We start from the raw sequence: 12,775 nt of genomic DNA, 5'->3' as shown, positions 1-12,775 counted from the left end.
CAACAAGTCAGTTGCTCGCTCCGGAGAATGGAGTCTTAGTCATCTTGCCCATGAGGCATGGTTCGCAAGCATCAAGTGATTCATAATCAAGTGATTCCAAAATCCCATCAGCATGGAGTTTCTTCATGCGCTTTACACCAATATGACCTAAACGGCAGTGCAACAACTAAGTTGGACTATCATTATTAACTTTGCATCTTTTGGTATCAATATTATGATTATGTGTATCACTACGATCGAGATCCAACAAACTATTTTCATTGGGTGTGTAACCATATAAGGTTTTATTCATGTAAACAGAACAACAATTTATTCTCTTACTTAAATGAATAACCGCATTACAATAAACATGATCAAATCATATTCATGCTCAACGCAAACACCAAATAACACTTATTCAGGTTCAACACTAATCCCGAAAGTATAGGGAGTCTGCGATGATGATCATATCAATCTTGGAACCACTTCCAACACACATCGTCACTTCACCCTTAACTAGTCTCTGTTTATTCTGCAACTCCTGTTTCGAGTTACTAATCTTAGCAACTGAACTAGTATCAAATACTGAGGGGTTGCTATAAACACTAGTAAAGTACACATCAATAACATGTATATCAAATATACTCATGTTCACTTTGCCATCCTTTCTTATCTGCCAATCACTTGGGGTAGTTCCGCTTCCAGTGACCAGTCCCTTTGCAGTAGAAACACTTAGTCTCAGGCTTAGGACCAGACTTGGGCTTCTTCACTTGAGCAGCAACTTGCTTGCTGTTCTTCTTGAAGTTCCCCTTCTTCCCTCTGCCCTTTTCTTGAAACTAGTGGTCTTGTCTACCATCAACACTTGATGTTTTTCTTGATTTCTACCTTCGTCAATTTCCGCATTACGGAGAGCTTGGGAATCGTTTCCGTTATCCCTTGCATATCATAGTTCATCACGAAGTTCTACTAACTTGGTGAAGGTGACTAGAGAATTCCGTCAATCACTATCTTATCTGGAAGATTAACTCCCACTTGATTCAAGCGATTGTAGTACCCAGACAATATGAGCACATGCTCACTAGTTGAGCGATTCTCCTCCATCTTTTAGCTATAGAACTTGTTGGGGACTTCATATCTCTCAACTCGGGTATTTGCTTGAAATATTAACTTCAATTCCTGGAACATCTCATATGGTCCATGACGTTCAAAACGTCTTTGAAGTCCCGATTCTAAGCCGTTAAGCATGGTGCACTAAACTATCAAGTAGTCATCATATTGAGCTAGCCAAATGTTCATAACGTCTGCATCTGCTCCTGCAATAGGTCTGTCACCTAGCGGTGCATCAAGGACATAATTCTTCTGTGCAGCAATGAGGATAAACCTCAGATCACGGATCCAATCCGCATCATTGCTACTAACATCTTTCAACACAATTTTTCTCTAGGAACATATCAAAATAAACATATGAAAGCAACAACGCAAGCTATTGATCTACAACATAATTTGCAAAATACTACCAGGACTAAGTTCATGATAAGTTTAAGTTCAATTAATCAAATTACTTAAGAACTCCCACTTAGATAGACATCCCTCTAATCCTCTAAGTGATCACGTGATCCAAATCAACTAAACCATAACCGATCATCAGGTGAGATGGAGTAGTTTTCAATGGTGAACATCGTTATGTTGATCATATCTACTATATGATTCACGTTCGACCTTTCGGTCTCCGTGTTCCGAGGCCATATCTGCATATGCTAGGCTCGTCAAGTTTAACCTGAGTATTCTACGTGTGCAAAACTGGCTTGCACCCGTTGTAGATGGACGTAGAGCTTATCACACCCGATCATCATGTGGTGTCTGGGCACGACGAACTTTGGCAACGGTGCATACTCAGGGAGAACACTTCTTGATAATTTAGTGAGAGATCATCTTATAATGCTACCGTCAATCAAAGCAAGATAAGATGCATAAAAGGATAAACATCACATGCAATCAATATAAGTGATATGATATGGCCATCATCATCTTGTGCTTGTGATCTCCATCTTCGAAGCACCGTCATGATCACCATCGTCACCGGCGCGACACCTTGATCTCCATCGCAGCATCGTTGTCGTCTCGCCAATCTTATGCTTCCATGACTATCACTACCGCTTAGTAATAAAGTAAAGCATTACATCACGATTGCATTGCATACAATAAAGCGACAACCATATGGCTCCTGCCAGTTGCCGATAACTCGGTTACAAAACATGATCATCTCATACAATAAAATTCAGCATCATGTCTTGACCATATCACATCACAACATGCCCTGCAAAAACAAGTTAGACGTCCTCTACTTTGTTGTTGCAAGTTTTACGTGGCTGCTACGGGCTTAAGTAAGAACCAATCTCACCTACGCATCAAAACCACAATGATAGTTTGTCAAATAGACTCTGTTTTAACCTTCGCAAGGACCGGGCGTAGCCATACTTGGTTCAACTAAAGTTGGAGAGACAGTCGCCCGCAAGCCACCTATGTGCAAAGCACGTCGGGGGAACCGGTCTCGCGTAAGCGTACGCGTAATGTTGGTCCGGGTCATCTCGTCCAACAATGCCGCCAAACCAAAGTATGACATGCTGGTAGGCAGTATGACTTATATCGCCCACAACTCACTTGTGTTCTACTCGTGCATATAACATCAACATAAATAACCTAGGCTCGGATGCCACTGATGGGTTTCGTAGTAATTTCAAAAAAATTCCTACGCACACGCAAGATCATGTGATGCATAGCAACGAGAGGGGAGAGTGTTGTCTACGTACCCACGCAGACCGACTGCGGAAGCATTGCCACGACATAGAGGAAGTAGTCGTACGTCTTCACGATCCAACCGATCAAGCACCGAAACTACGGCACCTCCGAGTTCGAGCACACGTTCAGCTTGATGACGATCCCCGGACTCCGATCCAGCAAAGTGTCGGGGAAGAGTTCCGTCAGCACGACGGCGTGGTGACGATCTTGATGTACCACAGCAGCAGGGCTTCGCCTAAACTCCGCTACAGTATTATCGAGGAATATGGTGGCAGGGGGCACCGCACACGGCTAAGGAATAGATCACGTGGATCAACTTGTGTGTTCTAGGGTGCCTCTACCTCAGTATATAAAGGACCAAAAGGGGGGAGGCTGGCCGGCCACAAGGGGCGCGCCAGGAGAGTCCTACTCCCTCCGGGAGTAGGATTCCCCCCCCCCCCCCCAATCCTAGTTGGAATAGGATTCCTCGGGGGGGCGAAGAGAGAGAGGGGGCCGGCCACCTCTCCTAGTTCTAATAGGACTAGGGGAAGGGGGGAGGCGCGCAGCTCACCTTGGGCTGCCCCTTTCTCCTTTCCACTAAAGCCCACTAAGGCCCATATGGTTCCCGGGGGGTTCCCGTAACCTCCCGGTACTCCGGCAAAATCCCGATTTCACCCGGAACACTTCCGATATCCAAACATAGGCTTCCAATATATCAATCTTTATGTCTCGACCATTTCGAGACTCCTCGTCATGTCCGTGATCACATCCGGGACTCCGAACTAACTTCGGTACATCAAAATGCATAAACTCATAATATAACTGTCATCGTAACCTTAAGCGTGCGGACCCTACGGGTTCGAGAACAATGTAGACATGACCGAGACATGTCTCCGGTCAATAACCAATAGCGGTACCTGGATGCCCATATTGGCTCCTACATATTCTACGAAGATCTTTATCGGTCAGACCGCATAACAACATACGCTGTTCCCTTTGTCATCGGTGTGTTACTTGCCCAAGATTCGATCGTCGGTATCCAATACCTAGTTCAATCTCGTTACCGACAAGTCTCTTTACTCGTTCTGTAATACATCATCCCGCAACTAACTCATTTAGTTGCAATGCTTGCAAGGCTTAAGTGATGTGCATTACCGAGAGGGCCCAGAGATACCTCTCCGACAATCGGAGTGACAAAACCTAATCTCGAAATACGCCAACCCAACATCTACCTTTGGAGACACCTGTAATGCTCCTTTATGATCACCCAGTTACGTTGTGACGTTTGGTAGCACCCAAAGTGTTCCTCCGGCAAATGGGAGTTGCATAATCTCATAGTTATAGGAACATGTATAAGTCATGAAGAAAGCAATAGCAACATACTAAACGATCGGGTGCTAAGCTAATGGAATGGGTCATGTCAATCAGATCATTCAACTAATGATGTGACCTCGTTAATCAAATAACAACTCATTGTTCATGGTTAGGAAACATAACCATCTTTGATTAACGAGCTAGTCAAGTAGAGGCATACTAGTGACACTTTGTTTGTCTATGTATTCACACATGTATTATGTTTCCGGTTAATACAATTCTAGCATGAATAATAAACATTTATCATGATTATAAGGAAATAAATAATAACTTTATTATTGCCTCTAGGGCATATTTCCTTCATGACTCTAGTGCAAGTGGGAGACTGAAGGAAATATGCCCTAGAGGCAATAATAAAGTTATTATTTATTTCCTTATATCATGATAAATGTTTATTATTCATGCTAGAATTGTATTAACCGGAAACATGATACATGTGTGAATACATAGACAAACAGAGTTTGACTAGCTCGTTGATCAAAGATGGTTATGTTTCCTAGCCATAGACAAAGAGTTGTCATTTGATTAACAGGACCACATCATTAGGAGAATGATGTGATTGACTTGACCCATTCCGTTAGCTTAGCACTTGATCGTTTAGTTTGTTGCTATTGCTTTCTTCATGACTTATACATGTTCCTATGACTATGAGATTATGCAACTCCCGCTTACCGGAGGAACACTTTGTGTGCTACCAAACGTCACAACGTAACTGGGTGATTATAAAGGTTCTCTACAGGTGTCTCCGAAGGTACTTGTTGGGTTGGCGTATTTCGAGATTAGGATTTGCCACTCCGATTGTCGGAGAGGTATCTCTGGGCCTACTCGGTAATACACATCACTTAAGCCTTGCAAGCATTGCAACTAATGAGTTAGTTGCGGGATGATGTGTTACGGAACGAGTAAAGAGACTTGCCGGTAACGAGATTGAACTAGGTATTAAGATACCGACGATCGAATCTCGGGCAAGTAACATACCGATGACAAAAGGAACAACGTATGTTGTTATGCGGTTTGACCGATAAAGATCTTCGTAGAATATGTAGGAGCCAATATGAGCATCCAGGTTCCGCTATTGGTTATTGACCGGAGACGTGTCTCGGTCATGTCTACATAGTTCTCGAACCCGTAGGGTCCGCACGCTTAAAGTTTGATGACGGTTATATTATGAGTTTATGAGTTTTGATGTACCGAAGGTAGTTCGGAGTCCCGGATGAGATCAGGGACATGACGAGGAGTCTCAAAATGGTCGAGACGTAAAGATCGATATATTGGACGACTATATTCGGGCATCGGAAAGGTTCCGAGTGATTCGGGTATTTTTCGGAGTTATAGGAATACGGAGGAAGAAGTATATGGGCCTTATTGGGCTTTACGGGAGAGAGAGAGAGGCAGGCTGCGCCCCCCGATGACTAGTCCGAATTGGACTAGGGGGAGGGGCGGTGCCCCCTCCTTCCTTCTCTTCCCTTTTCCCTTCCTTGTCCCCTACTCCTACTACTTGGAAAGGGGAGGAATCCTACTCCCGGTGGGAGTAGGACTCCTCCAGGGCGTGCCATAGGGGCCGGCCCTCTCCTCCTCCTCCACTCCTTTATATACGGGGAGGGAGGCGCCCCTTAGAGACACAACAATTGATTCCTTGGATCTCTTAGCCGTGTGCAGTGCCCCCCTCCACCATAATCCACCTCGGTCATATCGTAGCGGTGCTTAGGCGAAACCCTGCGTCGATAGAACATCATCATCGTCACCACGCCGCTGTGCTGACGGAACTCTCCCTCAAAGCTCGGCTGGATCGGAGTTCGAGGGACGTCATTGAGTTGAACGTGTGCATAACTCGGAGGTGTCGTGTGTTCGGTGCTTGATCGGTCGGATCGTGAAGACGTACGACTACATCAACCGCGTTGTGCTAACGCTTCCGCTTTCGGTCTACGAGGGTACGTGGACACACTCTCTCATCTCGTTGATATGCATCACCATGATCTTGCGTGTGCATAGGATTTTTTTTGAAATTACTACGTTCCCTAACATAGCCATCGCGGAGAAGGACGTGGAAGCCTTGGTGGTGTGGCGCGGAGGCTTCCCGCAGGACATCGTCGACGAGCGCCAGTCTACAAGCAAAGGAGGTTGGAGAGGGACGCGAGGAGGAGGGAGCGAGCCGCCTATCGGGAGGACAAGCGTTCGCGGAAGCAGGCAGCTCAATTGAAACTGGAGCGACGAGAAACGGCGGGTTGGGACTTTGATGACGAGGCGTATGCTGACGCCTACATTCAAACGTCGGAGGAGAACATTACCGAGTCAGAGTCAGAAAGCGACGAGTAGTGGTCTTTTCTTTTATCTGTGTAGCTAGAACTATCTATATATCCATTTTTATCTGAAAAAATGGCCGGCGGCGTCGGCGACGTAGCAGACGGGCGAGGGTGTGAATCCAATGTGCCACCGACCAGCGGGCCCGGTGAGGAAAGAGGGCGAGCGCGCGCATCCGTCTTGTGTCCGCGCCAACGCAAATCAGGCTCAAAAATGGGCCGGGAATGGGTCGGCAGACGGACGAAAGCGAACGCACGTCCGTTTGGGTCGGTGCGTTAGGGCAGCTTTTTTGTCCGCGCCGACCCAAACGAACGGCCGCGGACGAAATGAATCACCCCATTGAAGTTGCTCTTACTCCCTTCGGTTTTTTTTTCATCGAAAAAAAGAGTTTTCACGTTTAGCAAGGAGAGCTACGAGTTTTTCACGTTGTATTCGTTTGTTTGATTGATTCCCCTGTTACAGAAATGATCAGAAGATATCCTCAATCCTCAAAAAGAATAAAGATCAGAATCTTCCTCAATCCTAAAATAGAATAATGATCAGAAGAGGAAATCACGGCTGAGCTGCATCGATCTGCTGCTGATTCGCCGGGCAATCAGGCTCCGAGCCTCCGCCACATGCGTCGCACGATTCTTGCGTGACGCACAGATCACCCAACATGCCAACACCCGCGCAAATCCCTACAGAAAATCATTCCGCCGAACTGCGCCCGGATCGCGCCGCCAGAGGCACCGCTATAGCCGCTAGAAGGATGTGGGCTAGGACGTCTGTTTCAGGATTTTAGGTACAGGAATGGGCTGCGTCTATCGAATAATTAAAACCCATTTCGTCAGCGCTTCAATCTTATCCGGAGCAAACAATCCGGCCAATCCCCAAATGAGAGTACTCCCCACGGAAAATCACCAAAAGAACCGAAACAGAACAGGCAAGACACTGACGCGGGACCACTCACGATAAGAAGCAATATTAAGGCAGAACGAAAGTACGAACGGCCACCACCACCACCAGTCTATGGGGCTCCCTCCCGAGCCAGACCAGGAGGCAGCCACCGCCTGCTACGCTACAAGCGGCGACAGCAACCTTCCCCGGCAACATCACATACGGGGGAGCCTCAAATCTTGCGACAACAACCATAACACGGCTACGACATATCCAGACCACATTGCAATGTCATTGACAGTAGCAAACACTAGCTAGGAGCTTGCGGGGCGTCGCAAAGCCGGCTTTACTGCCCCTCGCTCGAGTCGTTCTTTGGAGCCTCCCTGATCTCCTCCTCCGCGGTGTCCTCCTGATAAAAAGCCAAGGAAGTCGGTTACGATTGTTCAAGGAGGATGATGGTTTTGAGGAACACGACAAGATAAAAGATGTGCTTGCGAAATCGACGATACCGTGATGTCAGAAGTCCAGAGGGTCAAGTTATCACGAAGGAGTTGCATGATCAAGGTGCTGTCCTTGTAGGATTCTTCGCTCAGGGTGTCCAGCTCCGAAATGGCCTCATCGAATGCCTGCAGAATGAATGGAACGTCATCATGATGCCAAGTTGCAAAGAATGTCTAAAGGAAGATCCAAAGCTTATAAATAAATAATTGAAATACAATTGGAGATGAAAGTCAAAATGGGCCAGAAGAATAAATAACTGAAATGAAATTAACGATGAAAAGTTACATATAAAAATGTAATAAAAAATACTCCATTTTGCATCAAAGAATCTAACTATTAAGGAAACTGGCACTTCATGACGAACTGTTGGCCAAGTTCTGCTACACCTATGGAAGATTATTTTATCCATTATTCTCTAGAAGACACTTCTACACCAAATATAAAGGCACTGAGAACAGGTCAAGTACAAGCTCGCATTCATGAGTCACAACAGCTAGTACAACAAACACTGGCGTTCAACCAATAATACGAGGGAGAGATACTTAATGATAATATAATCATACAAGATTAGGTGCACCAGTGACCACATGTTTCTTTTTGTGGGCAGTGGTCACACTCAACAACCACAGTTGACAAGCAATGCAAGGATTTTGTTGTCTCCAAGACCACAGCTAAAGATTATGGAAAAGTTCCATTGGCTCTAAAGTCAAATGACCACAAGCAAACTAATATGAATTGCCGTGTGCTCTGTCCATGATCACAAGCAAAAACTGGCCGCTAAAATATACAAGGGGATATCAAATTTACTAGTCCAGTAGATGAAAAATAGATTGCATTATTTCTCCAGTTGTTAAGTTTTATATATTTAAATAAGGTGTGGTACTTACACAATGGTGAACCGACCCTCAAATTTCTCATTGGTATCCCTTTTGCATGCTTAAAAATTGCTATATTATTGTGTGGTCAAAACAAACAGCACAATGAAGGTGGCAGTGTAAATATGACAAAAACAATGTGATTTGGATCAAATATTAGCCAAATTGCTGCTGGTCTATTTTTCATAAATCTGCATGTATTACGAGCCGCATTATTTGTAATTAATTTTACCAGTTCACCTTATCAAACATGAAAGCATCATTCAGAGAAAAATAATTTAATTACATGTATAGTGTATCTAGCACGTCACAAGCAAAAAAAGAACATCCGACATTCCAACTGACTCAGAAAAACTACCATGCACAGGCAAAAACAGAACATCTAACTGACTCAGAAAAACTAACCTGCTTTGCGAGATTGCAAGCACGATCAGGCGAGTTGAGGATCTCATAATAGAACACCGAGAAGTTCAGTGCCAGCCCAAGCCTAATCGGATGAGTTGGAGCCAGCTCAGCCAAAGCAATATCCTGAAAGATTATACAGCAAACCAAACTTTTTTAAACAAGAGAAGTAGAACATATTATATAATCCCAAAGAAACATTTAACAAATTCAGAAGAATGATTCTTCGCCAATAAATTGACATTGTTAAATATGAAAACAAGTGATCAACCTGAGCAGCCTTGTATGCCACCATGGTATTCTCAGCAGCATCCTTCCTCTCAGGCCCACTCTTGAATTCGGCAAGATATCTATTTATCACAGTTGCTTCAGCTAAATGAAAAATTACAATCCCATAATTAATGAAGAATCCCTACGGGCCATCATACCTGTAGTAGTCACCCTTCATCTTAAGATAGAAGACCTTGGACTCAGGGGCAGTGGAAGACGGGACAAGGTGGGTTTCGAGCAGCTTGAGGATGCCATCACAGATCTTGCTAAGCTCAGTCTCGATCTTGCCACGGTACTCCTTGATGAGCGTGACCCGGTCCTCGTTGCCACGGCTCTCCTCCTTCTGCTCAATGGAGGAGATGATGCGCCATGAGGCACGGCGGGCTCCAATCACATTCTTGTATGCAACAGAGAGCAGGTTGCGCTCCTCCACAGTGAGTTCCTCGGAGTCGACGGTCTTGGCCACCTTCTCCATGAACTCAACCATCTCCTCGTACCTCTCAGCCTGCTCGGCGAGCTTAGCCATGTACACATTCTCCTCACGGGAAAGCTCCGCTGGTGCCGTCATCTTCACAGTTCACAATTTCAATTTTTTCTGAATGCCAAATCTGCAGGATCAAAGAGAAAAACAACAGTCAGCTAACTGCTCGCCCCAAATCAATTTTTTCTCAATACTGATATGGATATGTACAAATACACAATTCTACAATGAGTAATCTATGATCCACGCACAAATACACATGTTGCCAGACAAAATTCCACAAGGAAAGCACTATTAAGCAAAAAAAAAAAGCAGCTGTAATTCTTTCAGATAGGCCCCAAATACCGAAAACAGGTTTGATTTTGAATTGTATACTGCACACTGGCACAAATAACAAGGCCAATTTTGCATACCACCGTGCCCCGCATATCCGAGCGAAATACAACCCCTGCAATACTGCAAAGCATCGGATCTAATCTGCCGTAATATATCCACACGAGGGGGAAAAACGAAGTAACGAAATTCACGCATGCAAAACACACACCAAACCCAGGCTTTGACGGGATCCGACGTGCGGCAAATCCTATCAAACCAGTCGCGGGTAGATCACAACGATCCTATAACAACACCATTCACTACGCACGGTAACAATTCCGTACGAAACAGCAGATTTAACCCGAGAATTCAGCGCAACAAATCCCGTCAGAACACCGCGGATCAGGGCGACGGGAGGGGATGGAGGGGCGGGGGTACCAGCGAAGATCTAGTCAAACGACGACGATAATCGGAGGAGAATTGAGGGATGCGGCGGTGAGATTTGATTTGAGGAGGAAACGGCTGGGTACCTGCGTCTGCGTGTGTCGCCGCTGGTCTCCTCGTCGCGCTTGGGCTTTCGAACTGGGGAGAGGAGGCGGCGCCCGGGGGGCCTAGAAAAGCAGCCCCCCGAGACCCCTGCGCCCAATGGGGCCCCGACGCGTGGCCCCGCCTGGCCCCACGGCGCAGCGGGACAACCGAGGGTTTGCGATGGGGACGACCACCGACGGGCTGCCCCACGCGTCAGCGGGCCCCGGGCGCGTCGTGCCGATAAGCTCGACCACCGCCGCGACAGCCTAGCGTCGTTGGACTGGATCGGCGCGGGAGGGAGGGATGGAAAGGCCTCTCCGTCGTCACGGGGTGCGTGGCTACCCCGCCGCCCCTGCCCGGTGGGTCCGGGTGACGCGCGTGAGGAGATTTCGGCGCGTTAACGGAGATTTGGGCGGGTGTGGAGCGCGGACGGACGGGCCGGGCGGCGGCGCGGGGCGTGGCGCTGACGGGGCCGCGGGGCCCGCGCGGCGGGGGGTGGGGTGGGGTTCACGTGGTGTGCGTGTGACGCCCGCAGGCGACGCGGGGCGGCGGCGGTGCGTTCGGCGCCTCGGGTTGGTGACTTGGCTCGGGCGACGCCAACGACCAGCCAGCCAGCCGGCCGGCCGCCCACCTGCTCCATTCAATTCGATTTTCTTCGCCCGCCTGGGAGGGAAGAAAATGCGGCTGCGTTTCCTGTGGGCGCGCTGGTAGTGGATTAGCTGTCTCCCTCCCCGCCGACGCGGACGAAGACATACTTGATTCGCAGAAAATTCAGTTCAGTTTCGGCGACTGACAGAGAGCGTCAGATCCAATGAGATGCCTGGCAGGGGTAACCTTTTTTTTGGGAAATACCATGAGTTTGTTAATTTGACGGCGACATACATGATCAATCCTTTGACGCAGCCATGTTTTTTAACAGGTATAATCTACTAGTGTCAAAAACGCTCTTATATTATGGAACGTAGGGAATACTTGGCAAACGTTATAGCTCCATGGCATCTCCAACGGTGCTCATCGAATGGACACTCGCAAATGTCCTGCCATCGGCGAACCAACATGTGGTTGGATGGTTTACAGGGACAGTGGTATCCACAGCCCATCAGGGTTCAAGTTCTGGTGCTTACACTATTCTTGAATTTATTTCAGGATTTCCGGCGATGCGCTTTTAGTGGGAGAAGATGTTCCCGTGGATGACGAAACGCTGACTTCGTAAATCTCAAGATAATATGTCGGCTCAATCTCTCGGAGGTGCTCATATGAGTAGGGGTGTGTGTGTGCGCGTTCATAGGGAGTGTGTGTATGCGCGTATGTATGAGCGCTTGCGTTTATACTGTGTTTAAAAAAATGTCTCCTTGGCCATTTGAACAACAATCGTCGTTCGGGAAGCGGTTCAGGGAGTCGGGCCAACCGCCACGACATCTGTCTCAAGCGGCGGCAGTGCACCCGTGCATCTGCACCTTCTCCTCTTCGCAGAGCGTGCACTACCGCTTCGACTCGATGACCCCGAGCTGGAAGATGTCGTCATTGATTTGTCGACGAGGTATGGGTCTGATCTCAAGACTAATGGGTCAAAAAATGGGATATCCTCTTCTTTGGCTACACCAACTAATGTAGTAGATTGCGTTTCGGAAGACACTTTCTCCATTTTGTCAGTACTGGTAACAATGGATCTTGACCTCGTTTCTTTTTCCTGTTATTTGACTTCTTGGAATGGAATTCTTCTCATGATAGTCACACAAAGCCAAGGAGCAGAGGATGGATCCTAAAGGATCTCTTTTTCTTCTATTATAAGTTTTGATTACACACGGTGGGCGTCGGTCTCCTTGGTGGTCTTGGACTCGTCCAGGGCCAACGTCGCCACGAGATCTTCGTCGGTGAGGACCCAGGATGGCACCACCAGGGTCTTGTGAAAGGAGGTTGATCATCGATGTCGCTGCCACTTCATCTAGGTAAGAGCTTTTAAGCTCGTAGAGGAGGAGGGGGAGGTGTCGCGGGACCCGTCACCCTAGAGGTGGTACTCTGGGAGGGTGCACGACTACGATGGGGACAACTGTTGCTCCTACTTCATGGTGGTCAGGCACCACTGGAAAAA

The 12,775-nt window shown here is 47.1% G+C and overlaps 1 protein-coding gene across 2 annotated transcripts; it reads right to left on the bottom strand.

Moving 5' to 3' along the window:
* Positions 1 to 7,380: 7,380 nt before the first annotated feature.
* On the bottom strand, positions 7,381 to 10,979 carry LOC123189447 (14-3-3-like protein GF14-B). Of its 2 annotated transcripts, none has more exons than XM_044601865.1 (6): positions 10,686 to 10,979; positions 9,518 to 9,967; positions 9,361 to 9,439; positions 9,093 to 9,215; positions 7,821 to 7,937; positions 7,381 to 7,720 (listed from the first exon to the last, which is right to left on the bottom strand). In XM_044601865.1, the coding sequence occupies exons 2-6, from the start codon at positions 9,925 to 9,927 to the stop codon at positions 7,658 to 7,660; spliced, it is 792 nt and encodes a 263-aa protein (XP_044457800.1). In that variant the 5' UTR covers positions 9,928 to 9,967; positions 10,686 to 10,979; the 3' UTR covers positions 7,381 to 7,657. The 2 variants fall into 2 exon arrangements, with proteins under 2 accessions (XP_044457800.1, XP_044457801.1); XM_044601866.1 differs by having other exon boundaries at positions 10,594 to 10,737.
* Between the last annotated feature and the right edge of the window lie 1,796 nt (positions 10,980 to 12,775).

This window comes from Triticum aestivum, chromosome 2A (assembly GCF_018294505.1).
Source record: "Triticum aestivum cultivar Chinese Spring chromosome 2A, IWGSC CS RefSeq v2.1, whole genome shotgun sequence".
NCBI lineage: Eukaryota > Viridiplantae > Streptophyta > Magnoliopsida > Poales > Poaceae > Triticum > Triticum aestivum.
Note: the sequence above shows the minus strand (reverse complement) of the source record. Positions and strands in the feature narration are given on the sequence as shown.